Source organism: Perca fluviatilis, chromosome 7 (assembly GCF_010015445.1).
Source record: "Perca fluviatilis chromosome 7, GENO_Pfluv_1.0, whole genome shotgun sequence".
Classification (NCBI taxonomy): Eukaryota; Metazoa; Chordata; class Actinopteri; order Perciformes; family Percidae; genus Perca; species Perca fluviatilis.
Window position 1 is genome coordinate 4,543,781 of NC_053118.1, and position 22,454 is coordinate 4,566,234.

Genomic DNA, 22,454 nt, shown 5'->3' on the forward strand with positions numbered 1-22,454 from the left:
TAAAACCGGATAAAAAAGAATAATATACAAATGCAAGAATAAAAGTTACAATGAGTAAGAAGTTAATTATACAATTTAATAGGTTGTAGGGACGGGTTTGGGAGGAGAGGGGGAGGGGTTTTATTTTTGTTTAATTTCTTTAGAATGTAATTTATTCTAAATAAATAACAACGTTCTAAGTAAATAGGTTTGGAATTATTTTTACAACTGAAATACATTTTTGGTAATTACAGAGGGAAAGTACCGGAAACCGAATTTCAGGTACCGGTATCTGTACTGATATTGGTTCAGATGCGAAAGCTACCCAACCCTAGGGGAAATACATGGTTTTAACGTGAAATCTACTTACACACTGATTTGGTAAAAGCAATACTGTCAGACTATAGATCTGTTCATTTTAATAGTGAACACATTTAAATGAAATGCATCTTGCAAGACACAATGTACGATTTAGTTTTGTGTGATTCCCAGTGGTTTGGCAAATGGCAATGTGTCACTGGATGTGCTGCCAGTAAAAGGTCCCCAAGGTCCAGCCCTGAGTGTGGCAGAGCCCTCTTTAAAGGTACCATAAGCCCATTTTAATGGATTTTAATTGTTTATTGTGGTGAGTGATGAGTTAGTGTTGATTTATTTTGTGCTGTCACTACTGGATGAGATGAAAACATTTGTTTCACTGCATTTGACATGAGAGTATTCATCTTTCAATGCAGAATGTCTTCTTTCCCCCCCTAGGCTTCAGAGTCATTACATAGGGAGTCTGAGTCCTGGACCATCCATCCAGAACAACTTGTCCTTGCAGCTCCCACCATCGGTGAGTAGAATCGAGATTTTAAAAAGCATATGTGAAATTTTATCACTTTAAGCTTTGAATTCCACTACATATTTTGAATATGGTTAATGAAGCGATACCTCCAAATCATAAGTGAATGACTCTGCAATGGCATCTGATTAGTAGTCAGCAGCACACATTTGCTTATGCTGCTGTTGTTGTTGTTTTTAGATGGTGCAGCCACGACTTGTCAGGTTCAGATCCAGAACAATACATCCAGAGAGCTGAGCTTTGATTTGTCCTGGCCCGCTCACTGCCTCACCATCACCCCTCAGCATGGAGTTATCGAGCCTCAGTAAGAATACACTTGGTTGTTCAGTAAAATATATTGGCTATGGTAAAGTAATTGTTTTTGGGTTAGAATTAGACCCTGTAATGGTTGCCTGATGTCTTTCTGTTTATCATTCTTGTTTTATTTGCATTTACCACACTGTGTGAAAGTGATTATACCATACACTAAATGTTGCAATCCTAATGAGATCCTATCTGTCTGTATATAATTTTTAATTGTTTCACTTGTGTCCTATTTCTTTATTGTTAATTAAGGTGCCACCTACAGATTTTGATCAGCCCCAACCCGTCACTAGCAACTAAATCTACCCTGCTGCCATGGAGTGGACAGATTTATGTCCAGTGTGACAGTCAACAGAAGGTATGGGACACTTACAGTAAGACATACAGCTTTTCAAACCACAAGGCAAGTCAATCATTAATCTTGTCTTGGGCTGTGATTAACACAAGATCAATCTGTGCATTGTGACTACTGGTTCAGTTTATTAAGGTCCAGATTCGTGGGGACCTGGCTCTGGATGTGTCCGCGGCCCCAGCAGACAAGAGTCTGTCAGCCCTGCCTCCTCAGGCGGCCACCCCAGTGCTGCCTGTGACCAGGCTCGCCACTCAAACCCTGGTGGAGATAAGCAACAAGACCATCACGTTTCCCTCCACTTCATCAGGGGAAACATCAGGTAGGGAGACGACTAACCAGAGGACAGCTTTTTCTCTGTTCACCCTAATATGGGCTGTACAATAAATACAGCAATACATTGTGGTTTAGTCAGCCTTATAATAGTCTAACAGCCTGATAAAGTTTTAGTGAAAAGTCTTTTCCGTCTTTAAACTGATGTGGTTTAAAGACATACACTCCAGGCAGCATACTGTGTGTGTATACCTGTGGGAGACCTAACTCTCTGTTGCTCCTCTACTTCAGAGGCCCAGCTGGAGGTGCGGAATGGGGAAGTGGAAGTGAGGTGGTACCTGTCATCATTTGCTCCTCCATATGTCAAGGTGCTTTTTTTCTTATAATTTTCTTATTATCTTCTGTCAACACTTTGTTTACTTTTCTTGTCTTTATCCCTCTTTGGGAATCAAATAATTATAATAAACGTTACTTATATAGCATTATACATTTCATACAGAGTTTAGCTCAGAGTGCTTCACAACAAAGTAAGAAACCATAAAACAATCAATCACACAAATTACAACAAGGGCAGACACCTGTGTGATAAAACCAAGCAATCAAATGAGCAACAGAGGCAGTAAATATCAAGAACCAAGAAAGAATCAAGAAAAATAAAGTACAATTTCAAAATGAAACATGCAAAGGCATAGAAACAATAAAACATGTAAAACGAACGAGTGACAAACGCAGTGCTGAATAAAGGTTTTCAATTCAATAAGTCATTTAAGCTTGCATCTCTTATAGCCTTGGGTAGTGAATTCTACAGTTTGGGTGCGTAGTTGAAAAAGGCTGAGTTGCCAATTGTTTTATTTGTGTGATAGTTTGCATTTAAAAACCAGTAGCAGATGATCTTAGAGGCCGTGAAGAATTATAAAACAAGAAAGAATTAGTAATGTAGGCCAGTCCCAAACCGTTAAGCGCCTTATAAACAAGTAAAAGAACTTCTCTTTTGTCTCATGACTCACTCTAGTAATGAGTTTTTTTTTTAGGTTCACACTCCAGATGTTTTTGGTTTAAAGGGGTGATAGAATGCAAAAACGATTTTACCCCGTCATAGTTGAATAACGACAGTTCGGTGGGTAAATAGGACATACATAGAAGCTCAAAATGCCATTGACACCCCTTTTACTATGAAAATCTCATATTTTGAAACTGCCGCTGAAAACGGGCGAATCTCAACAAAGCTGGAAGTTGACGTCAACCTCCCAAAAACCGGAACCTTTGTCAGCCAATGGGTGTATTAAGAGAACGGTCACGCCCCAACATTTACATAGGCTACACAACTGACCTGAGATCAGGTAGTCTTCTGAATCTAGCTAGGTCACGCAGATCTCTGCTATTCCATTACAAAATTCACTTCTGAAACTTTTTTATATAAAGAAATCAACTATGTAAAGCTCAAATATGGGCCGCTTTACGAAAAATGGATGGCTAATTGCTCTATCAATGGGACTGATTGCAATTAGCCATCCATTTTCGTAAAAGCGCGCAGTCTATAATAATGAGTTTCACATATTGCTAAAAGTTTCAGAAGTGAATTTTGTAATGGAATAGCCCGATAAACAATGTATAACTTTGCAGTGTCTGAAATAGTCTCCCATGTGTTTCTATGTAGTTTGCTCAAACCAATCAGCACGTAGCTCATTCGGAATATTAATGAGCATACCATATTTGGAAGAAAAGCTCTTGTTCCAAATAGAGCCATATTCACAGGGTAGTTAAGGGCCTAATAAAATAGCATTCGGGCAATTTTCAGCCCAACCAATGTTACATACCCTATTAGGAGACCTTAAGGAACAGTGTAAAATACCCTATATAATCATTCAAATGCATCATCATATCAATCACCCCTTTAATCTTGTTGTTTTGTGTTTTTACTGGTCATTAACTTGGGTCTGTTTATTCAATTTTTTTATGCACAATGCTAGAGAGGTGCTGAACAGTTTTTCATTGTACTCTTAGCACAATGCCAATGAAGATCTATCTATCAATCAATCAAGTAAGTGACTCAGAGCACGCTGTGGTCCCTTCTCTCTCCTCAGGGTGTTGACAACACTGGAGATGTTTACCGGGCCACTTACACTGCTTTCAGATGCTCCAGGGTCTCAGGCACTCTGGGAGCCCATGAGAAGATACAGGTAGGCACTCGCATCCAACTAGAATTGTCAGTACTATTTAGAGAAAGTCATTGTAAAGGGATAGGACACGATTTACTGCATAACTAGTGGTTTAGTAGGAAAACAATCTTGAAGCTGTATCACATTATTTTTTTGAACAAAGCATTTTGATCAAAAAATAGTTGCATTATACTGTGTCTCCTCAACTTGCTGTGGACACAAACGTAGTCCTTTCTTACAACATGTTACCTGCCAACTTGACCGGCCTTGACCTTGACCAACTGCCACTTTGCTCGTTTGAAAGCCATGATGTTTCTCTCTCATGGGTGGGCCAAATTCTCTGGGCGGGTAAAGCAGAGAAAGGGGAGGTAACCTTGCTCCTTATGACCTCATAAGGAGCAAGATTCCAGATCAGCCCATCTGAGCTTTCATTTTCTCAAAGGCAGAGCAGGATACCCAGGGCTCGGTTTACACCTATCACCATTTCTAGCCACTGGGGGACCATAGGCAGGCTGGGGTAACACATGTTAAAAAACATCATAAAGCGAAATTTTCATGCCATGGGACCTTTAAACTATTTAGAGTCATGAGGTAGTTACTCTGGATCAACAAAAGTACATGCCGGGATAAGCCTAGTCTCGCATTGCCAGACCTATCTAGGGATGCAGCGGTTAACAGATTTGACTATTAACTGCATTTTAAAACATCACGGTTAATTAATTGTAAAGGCTTCACTACACCGAGTGTTAACTGACTGCAAGTTATGTGTAGCAGTGTGTGCAGTTCTTATTAAACCTCCTTGACAACATAAACACTCGCGTTTGCGCACGCACACAGCACATAAGACACCAGTCCGGTCACCGAAGCAAAACTCTGCAACAGCTCAATCATGTCACTGATGTTAACATTAAACGTTACTTACTTACTCCTCTTCATCCCCTATGGGACATAAGGCTGCAAAGAGATCTCTCCATCGCATTTATTCCTTGGCAAAATGGTGCGTATCTCCTCATGACAGGTGCATCTGATCTAGCAGCTCCTCTTCTTCTTAAGGACAGCACTGTTGTTGCCAACTTGGTCTTTGTTTGTGTTGTGACTGATTCACTTCTAGTCCTAATCTTTATATTAATTTAAATAAAAAGGTTGATGATCGATCATATAATCATTTTCAAAACATTCAATATTTCTGTTATTTGTGTTTCAAAAGCCAGCAATAAATAACGCATTAAAATGTTAGCGTGTTAATGTAATTTCATACATTAGCAGTGAAATTAATTAATGCGTTTTCGGTTTCACGATAATAATCGTGAAACCGTGATTATATAATCGTACCAACTAAATTTATAATCGTTGCATCCCTAGACCTATCTCCGCAGCGCTGTGGAGTAAGGTCTGGCTACACCACGGATGCATTCTGAGATAGGAGAAAAACTATTTCTGGGTTGTTTGGATTTCTTTAAGCCAATCACAATCCTCTTGGGCAGTGCTAAGCTCCAGAAGCAGCAACAGTGGCTCTGCAAAATGGTCTCAGGAAGGAACTTTTAATGGAACATTTGCACCCCGCCAAAGAAACCACCAACATTATAATTGAAATTAGGTCTGGCGATGTGAGACTATTAGGCAGTTAACAAGTTAGATTTTTCTATAGGTTTGCCTGTGGCAAGCATTTGTGTGGTTAAATCAATTCTGATTGTGTCCTCTAATGTTTTTCTTGCTCCCCCAGGTGCCTATTACTTTCCTGCCCAGGGACAGAGGAGACTATGCCCAGTTCTGGGACTTGGAGTGCCACCCTGTGTCTGAGCCCCACCAGAAAACCAGAATTCGCTTCCAACTCTGTGGCACTGTGAGGACTCATTTATTAGTTTTGTGGGATTCTTACACCCTACTACATACAGTACTGTGCAAAAGTTTTAGGCAGGTATTAAAAATGCTGTAAACTAAGAATGCTTTCAAAAATGGAAGTATTAATAGTTTATTTTCATCAATTAACAAAATGCAGTGAAAGAAGAGAAATCTAAATCAAATCAATATTTGGTGTGACCACCCTTTGTCTTCAAGACAGCATCAATTCTTCTAGGTACACTTGCACAAAGTTTTTGAAGGAACTCGGCAGGTAGGTTATTCCAAACATCTTGGAGAACTAACCACAGATCTTCTGTGGACGTAGGCTTCCTCAAATCCTTCTGTCTCTTCATGTAATCCCAGACAGATTCGATGATGCTGAGATCAGGGCTCTGCGGGGGCCATGCCATCACTTCCAGGACTTCTTGTTCTTCTTTACGCTAAAGATAGTTCTTAATGACCTTGACTGTATGTTTCGGGTCTTTGTCCTGCTGCAGAATAAATTTGGGGCAAATCATACGCCTCCCTGATGGTATTGCATGATGCATGAGTCCTGTATTTCTCAGCATTGAGGACACCATTAATCCTGACCCAATCTCCAACTCCATTTGCAGAAATGCAGCCCCAAACTTGCAAGGAACCTCCACCATGCTTCACTGTTGCCTGCAGACACTCATTATTGTACTGCTCTCCAGCCCTTTGGTGAACAACCTGCCTTCTGCTACAGCCAGATATTAAAAATTTTGACTCATCATTCCAGAGCACCTGCTGCCATTTTTCTACACCCCAGTTCGTTTGTTTTCGTGCATAGTTGAGGCCTTGTTTCAATGTCGGAGGTATGGCTTTTTGGCTACAACTTTTCCATGAAGACCACTTCTGGCCAGACTTCTCCAGACAGTAGATGGGTGTACCAGGGTCCCACTGGTTTCTGCCAGTTCTGAGCTGATGGCACTGCTGGACATCTTCCGATTTCGAAGGGAAATAAGCTCGATGTGTTTTTCATCTGCTGCACTAACTTCCACAGGATGCAGAATGGCTGCGAACCGGCTCTGATGCGTGTCTGCTGCGTGCTCCGCTGTCCGTCAATACCCACTAGGTCCAGATTTGTTGTAGCACGGCTGCGGCCATGACTGACAGCTGTAGTCACGAGGACCCACAAGTTCTCACGAATTCACGTAGAATAGAACCACAAAACCAACAACAGTTTGTTTCCATCCAGAGGACCAGAGGGGAAACAACTCTGTGCTGTGTTTTCAAGGTGTAGTGCAGGAAAATATGATCCGCCGTGAGCACGGTATATTTTATTTTGAAAATTAACCGGATGTTTTATTTTGCGTCTGTGCTCGACTTCCTGTCCCGCACTATCTGCCGTATGCTGAATTGCCGCGGACCTATCCAGTGTCCGGCAAAAATAGAAGCTCTGCGTATCTGCTCCGGAGGGCTGCGGATCACCGGAGCTGGGACGCAGTAGGAACGCAGTCGTTCTGCAGTCAGTGGAAATACACACATTGACTTTAACGGAAACCTAATGACTCCGCCGCTGTTTCGGAGCCATTCTGCAGCCGTTAAGCAGCTGGTGGAAATTGGGAGTAAGTTCCCTTGGCAGACCACTGTGTCTATGAACCTCAACGTTGTCAGTTTCTTTGTGGTTTTTCAAAAGTGCTTGAACAGCACATCTTGAAACACCAGTCTGCTTTGAAATATTTGTCTGGGAGGGACCTTGCTGATACAGTATAACTACCTATATACTATAATTGGTTGATCATACACCGGACTACAATCCTACAAAATCCCCGACTTTTTGCAAGTACCTATTAGAATTGATGCTGGTTTGAAGACCAAGGGTAGTAACATCAAATATTGATGTGATTTTAGATTTTTCTTTTGTTCACTCATTTTTCATTTTGTAAATTGATAAAAAAAATAAACAATCATTATTTATATTTTTGAAAGCATTCTTAGTTTACAGCATTTTTTCACACCTGCCTAAGACTTTTGCACAGTACTGTACATAGGTGCTTTTGGAATGAAGGAGTTACACTGGAAAAGACGATGCTCATATTTTATGCTCAAAACAGTTACTGTCAAAACCACTTAAAAAAAAAAAAAATGTACTTGAGGATCCATCTTATTTAATTTTTTTATTTTTGTTGTCTTTTGTTCACGTACCATAACCGCTAGTTAAGGAGTCACTATAATTCTGAGTTTTGTTATAGTATCGTCATGGTTTTCTTATTTGCTCTCCTTAAAGAGTAACTAAACCACAGAGTTTTGGCAGTGCCTCTACGCTGGAGATTCTGTGAAAAAGTATTAATATGGCTGGTAGGGATCCACAGTCTGCAGAGTCTGGAGCATGGATGTATTATATTAACTGGATACCGGATCCCAAAATGGCACCTTAACTTAAAGGTCCCATGGCATGAAAATTTCACTTTGAGGTTTTTTAACATTAATGAGTTCCTCCAGCCTGTCTATGGTCCCCCAGTGGCTAGAAATGGTGATAGGTGTAAACCGAGCCCTGGGTATCCTGCTCTGCCTTTGAGAAAATGAAAGCTCAGATGAGCCGTTTTGGAATCTGCTTGTTATGAGGTCATAACAAGCAAGGTTACCTCCCCTTTCTCTGCTTTGCCCGCCCAGAGAATTTGGCCAACCCATGAGAGAGAGACATCATGGCTTTCAAACGAGAAAAGTGGCAGTTGGTCAAGGCCACACCCCCACCATCCACCTTGCCACTCCCACTCTCCTCCTCAATAGCTTCAGACAGTCCTTTGTCCGCAGCAGTTAGAAGGTCGTTAGTAATTTTCACCAGTGCCGTCTCTGTGCTATGATTCTTTCTAGATCCTGATTGAAAGTCATCAAATAAACTATTGCTATGTAGAAAATCAAATAACTGATTAGCAACTACCTTCTCAAGGATCTTGGATAGAAAGGGAAGGTTAGATATAGGTCTATAGTTTGCTAAGACCTCAGGATCGAGGGTGGGTTTTTTCAGAAGAGGTTTTATCACAGCAATTTTAAATGACTGCGGTACATAACCTGTTAATAAGGACATATTGATCATATCTAGTAATGAAGTGTTAACCACGGGTAACGCTTCTTTGTGTAGTCTTGTTGGGATGGGGTCTAAGAGACAGGTAGATGGCTTAGCTGAGGATATCTTTAACATTAATTGTTGAAGGTCTATAGGATAAAAGCAGTCTAAGTATGTCGGGAATAGTCGTTCTTTCTAGCGGTCCTGCGTTTAAAGGTGAACCGTTAGAAGTTGAGGGCAAAAGGTGATGGATTTTATCTCTAATTGTTATAATTTTATCATTAAAGAAGCTCATGAAGTCATCACTACTCGGAGCTAGAGGAATAGATGGCTCAGTAGAGCTGTGACTATCTGTCAGCCTGGCTACAGTGCTGAAAAGAAACCTTGGGTTGTTCTTATTTTCTTCTATTAGTGATGAGTAATAGTCTGATCTGGCCTTTCTTAGGGCCTTCCTATAGGTTTTGAGACTTTCTTGCCAATCCAAACAAGATTCTTCCACTTTGGTGGAACGCCATTTACTTTCGAGGTTTCGTGAGATTTGTTTTAATTTGCGAGTTTGGGAGTTATACCAAGGTGCTAGTTTCCTTTGCTTAATCATCTTCTTTTTGAGGGGAGCAACGGAGTCTAAAGTCGTCCGTAGGCAGGTCGTAGCACCGTCTACAAATGTATCAATTTGAGAGGGACTGAGGTTAACATAAAGGTCCTCTGTTATGTTAAGGCATGACAAAGAGTCAAATGCTGTTGGAATATCTTCCTTAAATTTAGCTATAGCACTGTCAGATAGGCATCTAGTGTAGAAGCTTTTATCTAATTTAGTATAGTCAAGTAGTAAGAATTCGAAAGTAATTAAAGAATGATCTGATAATACCAAATTCTGCGGTGGGTGTTTGTAAACACAGCGTGCAAAGTTGGCCCCTTCTCCCCAGCTCAGAGCCAGAGGGACTTTCTTTTACTTTTAACACAACTTTATTTATGCCACATTATAAAACTGTTCCATTAATAAATAGAAACTGGTCAAATGAAAATTACTACTTTGTATCATAATACGTTAAAGGTGCCTTGCAGTATCAGACGCTAACGGGTGTGAGACATGAAAAAGGGGTGCACACCCTGAATGCTTTTATTGGCTGGGGGTTACACACCCATGTGCTCTTTGTTTATCATAAACGTCCCGCACACAGCAAAATAAGAAAAGAGAAAATACAGGCAGAGGGCACTGCCACATAGGCTGGATATTGGTACTCCATAACTTTAAGGTATTGACCAAAAATAACCCATTTCCAAGCAGTATGGAACTCAGATCTAGAAAAAAAAATACTATTTGTATGATTTTCACCTATATACTATCACCTATTCGTTCACCTATGCATTCTTCGATTTAAGAAGTTAAGTAAGATTTAAGGACTATTATTTTTTTTTTTATTTGTCTAAACATAGTTTTTTAGGAAAATCCTGTTAACTATGCTTTATCTAGTATAGTATAAAATAACATTCCTTGTTTCATACTTCTCTCCCAGCACAAAAAAAGCACAAAAATGTCCAAATCTACATTAGACCAACATTTATCCACCATCTTTACATCCTAATCAGACCCTGTGTACAGCAAACAATAATATTCATTCACTACTTATCTTGTTTCACTCTTAAACCAAACCATGTGTACAAAACCATTGGTCACTATGGAAAATGCTTGCTTTAAAGCATTAGAATGTGTCATTACCTTTTTAAAAAGAAAGCACGTATTTTACTGTGGTACGTTGACTATGGCTTTGTAGTGTTAGTGACAGAATTAACAAATGAGAAAAGTGGTTGTGGGATGTGAGGGGGGCCACCCTGCTGAGATGGACCTGCAGGCTTTGCGTGTATGCCGCTTTAATGTGAAGTGTTATGACAGACCCAGTTAACTTTAGAGCATACATACACAACAAGTGTAATGTCAGATGGCTCCACATCAGTAGGTTAAGTGGCTAAGATGAAAGGGCTTATCTTGTTGTTGCCTTATTTCTTAGATGCAGTGCTAAAAGTGGAATGCCAAATCCTGCAGTGGTGTTCAATGCTAATCTGTGACTCCAATATACAAGACTTTGATTTAGATATGTACCTGAAAGTTTGATGTGGAACTAAATGTGTAATGTCTTTTTAAAATTAGGTTTTATCATTTCTGCATATGATTAGTAGTAGATTTAGTAGCGATGTGTCTCACATGCGGTAACACTAAGTCAAATGTGTGTTCATTATATACTTTAAAGATGTTAAAGGGTATTTCTTCTCAATTGTATTTTACTAACCAGCTAGTTTTAAAGTAGTATGGAGATGGCTCCTAAAGTTTTGTCTGTGTGTAAAGGGAATAAAGTCTGGACCAGTGGAAGGACCACAGGAAGGAGACTGCTCTCTGGTGAAGACAGCGGCCACAGTTAAGACCAGGAAGAGAGCTGATCCCTCAGCAGGCAAAACCAGGTGTGACCTGCTTAGCTAAAACTAAACAAGCATATGGCCCTTACCCCAACTCTATAGTAATGCATATCAGCCATTGTAGGAGATATCAGAATAACATGGTATAGTGCAATGATTTAAGGTACTGATCCTGGACCACAACAGTCAGTATGTTTACATGCACGCCAATATTCCACTATTATTCAGAATATGACAATATTCCTCTAAACAGCATATTCCGGTTGGATATTCCGAATAAGGCCTTTTTCCGAATGTTTTTTTCCAATTTAGACGTGGGTTATTCAACTTTTAAATATTATCAAAGACTTGGATATCAACAGGTTTTGGGATATTCGCACACATCACTACGCCAACCTTCTCAAGAAGCTGGTTGAAGGAATGAAATAGAGACACTGTGTTCATACGGTCCAACAAGTCCGCCGCCGCTGGTAAACTTTTGGGGGAAAAAACGGTTTTGCACGGCTACATGTGAACAGGAATATTAGTGGAAAACTTACTTTCATTAGCCATGTAAACAGCTTAGTCAGAATATTGTCTTTTTTGTAATTAGGGCAAAAAAAATGGAATATTATGTGCATGTAAACGTAGTCACGGTTTCATTTAAACTTCCTGCTATGGATAATACATGACAGAAATGGATGGTTATAGAATTTGTTGCATGTGGGTTAGCTCAGTCTTCACGAGGGGAAAAGATTCAAGCATCCAGGACTCAACGCATTAAAGTAATTTATGTATTGATTTTCAAAATTATTTTAAATCAAGAGACTCAGAAATTCACTATAATAACTGAGTTTAATGTAATGTACTTAAGTGTTTGAGTATGTGTCTCATCTTAAGGTGCTGATTGTGTCACGGTTTAGCTTCTGTTTCAACATCCACAATTTAAAATTCTCAGTCAGGAGGAGGCTGTGCGGAGGGGTGTGTATTCGCCACAGGATCTATACACCTTCCCAACCACACGAGTGGGTGAATCCAGCACTCTGAAGGTTAACATCCGTAACAACTCATCTGATACGCATGAGGTAAGGCATGCCTTATTTTTATGAAGACATTGGAAGTTAAAATGTTTACTTTCTCACTTATTGCAGCAAAAACTAAAATACAGTATATACATATGCAGCATTATATTTGATATTTTCCAACCTGGAACTATTTTCCTATGTTTTTGTGTCTAAGTGACAGATGGGAACAACAATTTTTGAAATTGGTCAAATATATACAGTCAGCAGCGGCGTAACAAGCTGCAATTTAACAATAATGGGCAATTGCGCGGCTTCAATTTGCGTCCACCAAAAGTGCTAGTTTTGCCACTGACAAGCTCAGATTATCATTATATTATTATACAGTATAAGTGTCTGACAACATTATGTAAAGGATTCCTACAGAGGTTGGCCTTTTTGCTAAAGAGTAAGATCCTGACTTCCGGCTATGGCGGTGCGGTGAGCAGACCTGGATTCTCGTGCTCTGTTGCTAATCCTAAAACAAATGCTACTTAAAGATCCAATGTGTAATATATTTACTGTAATAAATCCAAAAACGACCCTAATGCGTCATCAGATATTAAGGAAACATGCCAAGTTGAAATACTATCTTTTCTGACAACAATGCTAATGGCAGTATTTTTTCCTTTTTGAAATTTCCGTTCCGTGACGGCATTTCTTAGCTTCAGGCTAATTTATCACGGCTACTGGGGACGGCCCTTTTATGTCATTTCAACATTTGTGTACTCACATTAAATTTATATAGCTAGAGTACCCGAGTTGGTTACTCACGAAAACAATTGAGACACAGCCAGTAAAGTGATCCCGACTGGTCCTGGCCAACGCCGGTTACCGGAGGACCAGGCAAGCAGGCCACGGCTGTTTACGTTGTGTAGCCTGTTCAGTGGCCCTAGCCGACAATGGTGAGTTATTTGAAGTCAAGAGAGGGGGGCTGTAAATCGGGAAGAGAGGACAGTGAGTTTGCGGTGTGTTTAGCGATTGTTGCCATAATTCTAAGAAAATAAAGTGTGTATTTCAGTTGTGTGGAAAAGGATGGCAAGGTAGTGGTATTTTTAGTGGTTCCTATCGTAATTCTACGCCTAAAAAAGTGTGTGTCAGTTGAGTACAGAGCTCCGTGTGAGCATGGGCTTTTATGACCGTCAATATAGCTAGCATCTAACGTTAGCTACTCCGCTGTGCTGTGGAGTAATGTCTGGCTATGTGAGACAAGCGTCTAGCAACATTGTTGTGGATGCTGCGGTCTCAGCCTGGCAACCTCCATTTACTTCGAGTCTGGGGAGGAGGGGGCTGGGGAGACGACTCTCCAGTATTTTGAATTTGTACTGCAGTAACTATTTTAAACACTAGCTGTCAGTGTTACATATTGCACAGTGTTTCCTCTGGGATTTTTTATTTTTTTTTTTGCAGGGGGGGCAGATCTGTTTGTTTTGATTTTTTTGAGGAACTGTAGGTCTACAAAATGAATTTTACAAGAAATTCTTCATAGGGAAACCAAAACCCAAAGTAGGCTATAGTATGAAACCATTCATAATGAAACTAATTGCATATTTGCCTCAGTGGCAAAGTTGGCAGCCTTGCTGTGTGAATTAGATTTTTCTTGGCTTTTGGAAAAATAACTCCAAGGCTCGGTTATAGGGGAATTTAGAAAGAGGTGGCCCATTAATGCTGAGTAGCATACATGCTGTTAGATGGTACCCCTGTGGTCTGGATGGTCATTTTGACCGTTTTGAAAGTATTCAGACCCCTTTTCAATTTTTCAGTCTTTGTTTCATTGCAGCCATTTGCTAAAATCAAAAAAGTTCATTTTATTTCTCATTAATGTACACTCAGCACCCCATCTTGACAGAAAAAAACAGAAATGTAGAAATTTTTGCAAATTTATTAAAAAAGAAAAACTGAAATATCACATGGTCATAAGTATTCAGACCCTTTGCTGTGACACTCATATTTAACTCACATGCTGTCCGTTTCTTCTGATCCTCCTTGAGATGGTTCTACTCCTTCATTGGAGTCCTGCTGTGTTTAATTAAACTGATTGGACTTGATTAGGAAAGGCACACACCTGTCTATATAAGACCTTACAGCTCACACTGCATGTCAGAGCAAAGGAGAATCATGAGGTCGAAGGAACTGCCCAAGGAGCTCAGAGACAGAATTGTGGCAAGGCACAGATCTGGGCAAGGTTACAAAAGAATTTCTGCAGCACTCAAGGTTCCTAAGAGCACAGTGGCCACAGACCAGAACTCTTCCTAGACCTGGCCGTCCAGCCAAACTGAGCAATCGTGGGAGAAGAGCCTTGGTGAGAGAGGTAAAGAAGAACCCAAAGATCACTGTGGCTGAGCTCCAGAGATGCAGTAGGGAGATGGGAGAAAGTTCCACAAAGTTAACTATCACTGCAGCCCTCCACCAGTCGGGGCTCTATGGCAGAGTGGCCCAACGGAAGCCTCTCCTCAGTGCAAGACATATGAAAGCCTGCATAGAGTTTGTCAAAAAACGCATGAAGGACTCCCAGACTATGAGAAAAAAGATTCTCTGGTCTGATGAGACCAAGATTGAACTTTTTGGCATTAATTCTAAGCGGTATGTGTGGAGAAAACCAGGCACTGCTCATCACCTGCCCAATACAATCCCAACAGTGAAACATGGTGGTGGCAGCATCATGCTATGGGGGTGTTTTTCAGCTGCAGGGACAGGACGACTGGTTGCAATTGAAGGAAAGATGAATGCGTCAAGGTACAGAAATATCCTGGAAGAAAACCTCATCCAGAGTGCTCAGGACCTCAGACTGGGCCGAAGGTTCACCTTCCAACAAGACCATGATCCTAAGCACACAGCTAAAATAGTGGCTTCGGAGCAACTCTGTGACCATCCTTGACTAGCCCAGCCAGAGCCCTGACCTAAACCCAATTGAGCGTCTCTGGAGAGACCTCAAAATGGCTGTTCACCATCCAACCTGACGGAACTGGAGAGGATCTGCAAGGAAGAATGGCAGAGGATCCCCAAATCCAGGTGTGAAAAACTTGTTGCATCATTCCCAAGAAGACTCATGGCTGTACTAGCTAAAAGGGTGCTTCTAAATACTGAGCAAAGGGTCTGAATACTTATGTGACCATGTGATATTTCAGTTTTTCTTTTTTAATAAATTAGCAAAAATGTCTACATTTCTGTTTTTTTCTGTCAAGATGGGGTGCTGAGTGTACATTAATGAGAAATAAAATAAACTTTTTAGATTTTAGCAAATGGCTGCAATGAAACAGAGTGAAAAATTTAAAGGGGTCTGAATACTTTCCGTACCCACTGTATGTGTAATAACTTTGCTAATTAAAAAAATACAATCCTGCTGGTACCTGACTTTTCCTAAAAGAGTCAGTATTTTCATTTAAAATTGTTTTTAGGCTATATACATTACACAAAAGGCAAAGAAAATACAACCCCTTTTACCTATTTTGGCCATTTTCGCGGTTTTGTTTTTAATCTTTTGCGTGGTTGAACAGTGATGAACAGTGGCAATAATAGTCACATTAAAGATAATGGAACAGTGACTTCGAAGGTCATCGCGGAAGTTCATGTCATAGCAGGGCACATCGTGTCATACTGAGTAGTGCAGTCTCCTATACCGGATCCTGACTACTCTGTGCATAGGAACATCACAGCAGGGTGTTTTGGGATGTAACGTGGCGCTGCAGAGCATGGGTGGATGCGGCGGATGCAGCAGGACGCAGCAGGATGCGGCCGGGAATTGCAGAGAATCGCAGAGCATAGCTCTGCGAAGAAGAAACATAAGGACTAGATTAGTAACAAGCATTTCTGGGACAGGATGCATACAAAAGTAACAAATAGAGATGAGAGAGCAGCAGAGAGGTGCCTGGTCGGGCTAGAACTCTCCCCAACCGGATCGGGCTGTACTGGCCTGCCTCCCTCTACTCTCGCTATATTATTAATTATATAATAAATAAAACTGATGACTACGAAGAGAAGCTGGTGGGCCGGGTTAGGTGGACGCTGCAACTCCTCACTCCCTAACTATAAGCTTTATCAAAGAGGAGGGTTTTCAGTTTACTCTTAAATGTGGTGACGGTGTCTGCCCCTCGAACCCAAAGTGGGAGCTGGTTCCACAGGAGCGGAGCCTGATAGCTGAAGGCTCTGGCCCCCAGTCTACTTTTAGAGACTCTAGGAACCACAAGTAGCTCCGCATTCTGGGAGCGTAGTGCTCTACTAGGACAATAAGGTACTAAGAGCTCTTCTAGGTATGATGGTGCTTGACCATTTAGAGCTTTGTAAGTCAGGAGGAGGATTTTAAATTCGATCCTAGATTTCACAGGAAGCCAGTGCAGAGAAGCCAATACAGGAGAAATATGATCTCTTCTCTTTGTTCTCGTCAGAACACGTGCTGCAGCATTCTGGATCAGCTGGAGAGTCTTAAGGGACTTATTTGAGCAACCTGATAATAAGGAATTGCAGTAGTCTAGTCTAGAAGTAACGAATGCATGGACTAGTTTTTCAGCATCGTTTTGAGACATGATATTCCTAATTTTGGCAATGTTACGAAGATGGAAAAAGGCTGTTCTTGAGGTTTGTTTTAAGTGGGCGTTGAAGGATATATCCTGATCAAAAATAAGTCCTAAATTTCTGACAGTAGTGCTGGAGGGCAGGGCAATACCATCCAGAGTAGCTATATCTTTAGATAATGAAGTTCGGGGGTGCGTTGGTCCCATCACAATAACTTCAGTTTTGTCTGAGTTTAACATCAGGAAATTGTGGGTCATCCAGTATTTTATATCTTTAATACACGCTTGAAGTTTAGCTAACTGACCACTTTCGTCTGGCTTAATTGACAGATGTAATTGGGTATCGTCTGCGTAACAGTGAAAGTTAATTGAGTGTTTCCTAATAATAATATTACCTAGAGGAAGCATATATAAGGAAAATAGAATTGGTCCAAGCACTGAGCCTTGAGGAACGCCATGGCTAACTTTAGCGTGCTTGGAGGGTTTATCGTTAATGTTAACAAATTGGGATCGCTCAGAGAAGTAGGACTTAAACCAGCTTAGTGCGATTCCTTTAATGCCAACTAAGTGTTCCAGTCTCTGTAACAGGATGGTATGGTCAATAGTGTCAAATGCAGCACTAAGATCTAGTAAAACAAGGATGGAGGCAAGTCCTTTGTCTGCAGCAGTTAGAAGGTCGTTAGTAATTTTCAACAGTGCCGTCTCTGTGCTATGATTCTTTCTAAATCCTGATTGAAAATCATCAAATAAACTATTGCTATGTAGAAAATCACATAACTGATTAGCAACCACCTTCTCAAGGATCTTGGATAGAAAGGGAAGGTTAGATATAGGTCTATAGTTTGCTAAGACCTCAGGATCGAGGGTGGTTTTTTTCAGAAGAGTTTTTATCACAGCTATTTTAAATGACTGCGGTACATAACCTGTTAATAAGGACATATTGATCATATCTAGTAATGAAGTGTTTACCACGGGTAACGCTTCTTTGAGTAGTCTCGTTGGGATGGGGTCTAAGAGACAGGTAGATGGCTTAGCTGAGGATATCTTTAACATTAATTGTTGGAGGTCTATAAGATAAAAGCAGTCTAAGTATATGTCGGGACTAGTCGTTCTTTCTAGCAGTCCTGCATTTAAAGGTGAACTGTTAGAAGTTGAGGGCAAAAGGTGATGAATTTTATCTCTAATTGTTATAATTTTATCATTAAAGAAGCTCATGAAGTCATCACTACTCGGTGCTAAAGGAATAGATGGCTCAGTAGAGCTGTGGCTATCTGTCAGCCTGGCTACAGTGCTGAAAAGAAACCTTGGGTTGTTCTTATTTTCTTCTATTAGTGAAGAGTAATAGTCTGATCTGGCTTTTCTTAGGGCCTTCCTATAGGTTTTGAGACTTTCTTGCCAATCCAAACGGGATTCCTCCACTTTGGTGGAGCGCCACTTACTTTCAAGGTTTTTTTTTCGCGAGATTTGTTTTAATTTGCGAGTTTGGGAGTTATACCAAGGTGCTAGTTTCCTTTGCTTTAGTTTGAACTTCCTGTGACGTGACTTTTCCAGTCTACGGTTCAGACTCAGACACACTGAGCTCTGAAGCAGACCTGCTTGTGTCCACTCTCTGTAAAATACAGCGCAGCTTCAGGTTTATGGACGCGCTCAGCTGTGGGCATGCTGCGGTAGATGTGTTGCGTTTGTGCCCAGTGTATTTCTGTAGTTTCCGTTTTCCACCTCCGATGTAGAGCAGCGTTCAGTTACTTCTCTAGCTAAACTATTTCTCATTCAGAGACCCAAACGGTGCTCTGTGTCTGTCAGAAGGTCTGAGATCTACCGTATCAGCAGAGCAATCACGTAATGCACAGCAGACTATGGTGCAGTAATAGATTAGTTTCTGAAATATAGTGACTTTATTCTTGTAATAGCCTACTAACCTAACTTTATTTTTCTCAAAATGTCACGACTCATCGTCTCCTCCAAATCACAGAGAACACAGATATACTGTACTTTGAATGTGCACAAAGTTTTGGACATGAGCAGAAATCTTGCTCAAACACATCTGAAATATTACAGTCCAGGGGTCTATTATAAATTAAAATGAATTAATGTATCATTGAGGTGAATAATTGTCATATGCACATTTAAGGAGGTTACTTCCTCACCAAAAGACGCCAAACAGGAGGGAGGACTAAATGATGCCTAGGCTACAGATATTTGCAGGTTACAGTATACATTGATTCAGAAAAAGGTAGAAATATGTGCATAAAATTTCACCAGAATGCAGGAAATGAAGTGGTTGTGCTCAAAATTTTCAATAAATCATTTTAATTCTTTTGGTGTTATTGGAATAAATAACACTTCAAAGAATCTTTTTTAGAAAAAATCTCAACATAAATCTCACACTAAACTGAAAAAGGCTATTGCTGCAATTTTGTTAATTTTACAGGAAAAAACACTTATTAGATGAGTTACGGTCTGTGTATATGTCTGACCTGGGCTGCCACATATTCATGTTAAAAAGCGTGTGCATGCACGAGCACTACGGTCACGTGCAAAGTGTCCCAGTTTTAGCTCCGGGAAATCTGGTCACCCTACATTAAGGGCATTAAGGTGGTAGCCTAAGTGGGCAGAAGAGAGATAGAGGAAGCAGATGTGTTGTAGATGCAACTGGAGCAGAGTTAGTGGATATTCATGTTATGACATCGGCCCTGGAGGTAACGAGTCTCCCCTGGTTTTCTGGTCATGGTCGGAAACGAAGCGATCAGGAGAGGTTAACCCATTGAACATTTTAACAGCTTATTAACGTGCGCTTGTTGCCCCGTGTGCACTGATGTGCTCATCTGTTGACATTTCCGAATGCCTTCCTACAGTTGCTTAATAAAAAAGGGCTTTCCACACAAAAAAATGTAGCCTACATGTGTCATTAGTATGAGGAAAAAAATGAGATTTTAACTGTTTCGGGCTCGGACACAAATTTCTTAATGCCTGTCGTGCTCGGGCCGGATTCGGTCACGACTCTGTCGGGCTCGGGCCGGGTTGGACAGAAAAATTCGTCCCAATCTGGACTCTAGTGGGCATCACAGATGGGCCGAAGGCAAAGCCAGAGTCGGTAACGCAGGCTATGGCGTGGATGGACTCGGTTCTGAATCAGAAGAAAAGCACTGGGCGCTCGCTCTGTGAAAGGCGCCGTAGCCTACACGTAGCCTAGATGGCCTGTAGCTGTCTATGTGTTCATATAACTTTATACATGCTACAACTGGCTGGAATCATTACACACATCCTCTCCAAGGAGTGCACCAGCTTTAAAATGTCCCGGAGGAAGTTCATGCAGCAACTGGCAGAGGAGCTGAGAGCGGAGTTTATGGAGGAAAAAAAGGGCAGCGGTGCACGGTCCGACCTGCGCTGCGCACCGCAGCAGACCCCAAAACGGAGGCAGTGCCAGTTAGGTTAGGTAATAAATGTTCAAATAACATAGCCTACTTTTAATTGTTATTTGGCTGGAATTATGTTGAATGAATTTCCCCCAATATGTTTCGGGACATGAATGTATGAAATAATCACGGTTTAGCCTACTATGCCATGATATGATATCAAGGGCGTTGTATTGAATCAACAGCCACGTGCAATTTAGCTAGCAGGTGAAGGTGAAACTAAAAATGTGCAACCACTATAGACTAATACAGGCTTAAATGAATGACAATATAAGTTAGGCTATACGACTTACAGTTCTCAAGGATGCACACATGCCATCTCAACCGGGTCCTCCGGATAGCCTGTCTCTTTTTTTCTTTCTCCCTTTTCTGTGAGTGGCACGCGTGTCCGCGCTATTCTGCGACTCTCTAACAATCACTGCTGAGAGACAGCTTTTGATAGACCGCCACTTGCCAATCAACATAGAGGAAACACTGTTGCACCTTTTTAAATAATCCCAATTGGAGTAAAAACATCACAACCTGAAACAATAGTTGTAATACAAGTTAATATGCTAAGAAAAGTAACCAAGGACAAATATAAAACAGCTGAGTACTCGCTAATGAATAGAATGAGCCGGCAGGACTGAATTCGGACGAAGAAAGAGGTACACACGTTGCAGAGTCAGGTACCGACAACCCTGAAATCATGGACAACCCCTCCACAATGGACATCATGAAGGATATACAGTCATTTAAACAAGATGGAGATGGATGGTGTGCTGACAGCAATTAATAATGTTAAAACCAGGGGCGTAGGCAGTAATGCCTACTTTACTCACTGGCCCGTCCAGCCAAGTTTGATCAAAATACGTTTTGTTATGAAAAATATTCAAATGTATGCAAAAAGAGAAATAACAGGACTACCTAGTTGTGTGTGTTTAATGTGTATTTTCTTCTGATTAAAACAAAACTGTTTAAACCAAACAATTAGATCAAACGCCTTCGGAACGTAGTTGGTTGCTATGGTAACAACAGGCAGACTCTCCGGGCTGCCTTCAGCAGCTAACGTTAGCTAGCTGGCTGTTTAGACAACGTAGCTAGCTACCACAGATGTGTTAAGCAATGCACTGTTAAAAGCATTACCGCGACAACAATGGCTTCTCTTTAAAGTGGTATGGACAGTTTTCTTGGATGGAATCCAGTGTAAATAAGGACGAGCTTTTCTGCAGTATGTGCAGACATTTCCCCAGCGGAGCTGACGGCCCATCAGCCAGAGAGGAGGCCCTCACACAGGTAACATTATGTCAAACGTCTTTCACGCTTCTTGTGTTATTAATTAAGTAACCTAGTAACCTTCCTATTTTAGTAAGAAATGGTGAATACTGATGATGGCTTCTAGCTGAAACGCGTTTGTGTTTTGCCCACATTAAATAAGAAGATAACTTCTCTGTGAGTGACCTAGTTTTGAGTTTTCTTTGATCCTGTCACTGCCGTGGACTTAATACACTGTCTAAGATTTGGCACCTGGCTGGCCACTTTTCATTATATCTTTCATAATTTAGCTAAACAATGCTTGGCTGGAAGTTTTCATTCTTTGATTTTCTTTTACTGCTGGTAGCCATTTGCTGCTCATGATCTGACCATAGTCCTGAAGCAACAATGCTGTTGCATTGTTACATGTGTGATTTCTGTCTGATGTAGGCTATTCTATGTCCTGCAGTATGTAAATGCCTTCTCTGCTGTGTGGGTTCATGTTTAGTTGCCACTTTGTGCAATAAAAGGGTTAATTTTATAACAGTGCTGTGCAGAGCCAATGCTGCTGTTGCTGCCGGTGCAAATATATTTTAGCCTGAATATGTTACAATCTACAGGTTTTTGTCTATATTGTTGTGTACAAACTTTTTAGACGGAGCTTTGTTGGTAGAGCATGTTGTAGACAGTACTGTTATTGTCGTTGTAATGCAGTATGTTGGAAGGTAAAATCGTTGCTGTTTTTTTCAGTTAGTCCTTTTTGCTACTTCATCTTTTAGAAAATGGCCCACCCACTTTTGTACTGGCCCGCCCAAAATACTATTTCTGCCTACGCCCCTGGTTCAAACCTACATTAGAGAATGCATTGGCCGCATTGCTGAGGCTGAACAACGCATATTCATGGCGGAGGACAAGATTGACACGCTGCAAAAAGTTGTGGAGAAACTTAAATGGCCACAATTAGATGGAAACCCTTTAATGTATTTATTAGAGGTCAGATTATAAGATAGACAAGCAGGAAAAGAAGCACAGGAAATAATTAGAGATCTGGAATCTGAAATCAAA

The 22,454-nt window shown here is 40.8% G+C and overlaps 1 protein-coding gene across 7 annotated transcripts in view; it reads left to right on the forward strand.

Annotated features, from left to right (window-relative positions):
- The window catches only part of cep192 (centrosomal protein 192), a 97,304-nt gene that overhangs the window by 69,775 nt on the left and 5,075 nt on the right, over positions 1-22,454 (forward strand). For all 7 annotated transcript variants that reach the window (XM_039806970.1, XM_039806969.1, XM_039806965.1 and 4 more), the window contains 10 exons: positions 472-562; positions 733-811; positions 1,001-1,124; positions 1,376-1,481; positions 1,602-1,794; positions 2,037-2,113; positions 3,830-3,925; positions 5,628-5,747; positions 11,122-11,234; positions 12,127-12,253. In XM_039806970.1, the coding sequence (XP_039662904.1) occupies positions 472-562; positions 733-811; positions 1,001-1,124; positions 1,376-1,481; positions 1,602-1,794; positions 2,037-2,113; positions 3,830-3,925; positions 5,628-5,747; positions 11,122-11,234; positions 12,127-12,253 (1,126 nt within the window). The remainder of the gene's footprint in view (positions 1-471; positions 563-732; positions 812-1,000; positions 1,125-1,375; positions 1,482-1,601; positions 1,795-2,036; positions 2,114-3,829; positions 3,926-5,627; positions 5,748-11,121; positions 11,235-12,126; positions 12,254-22,454) is intronic.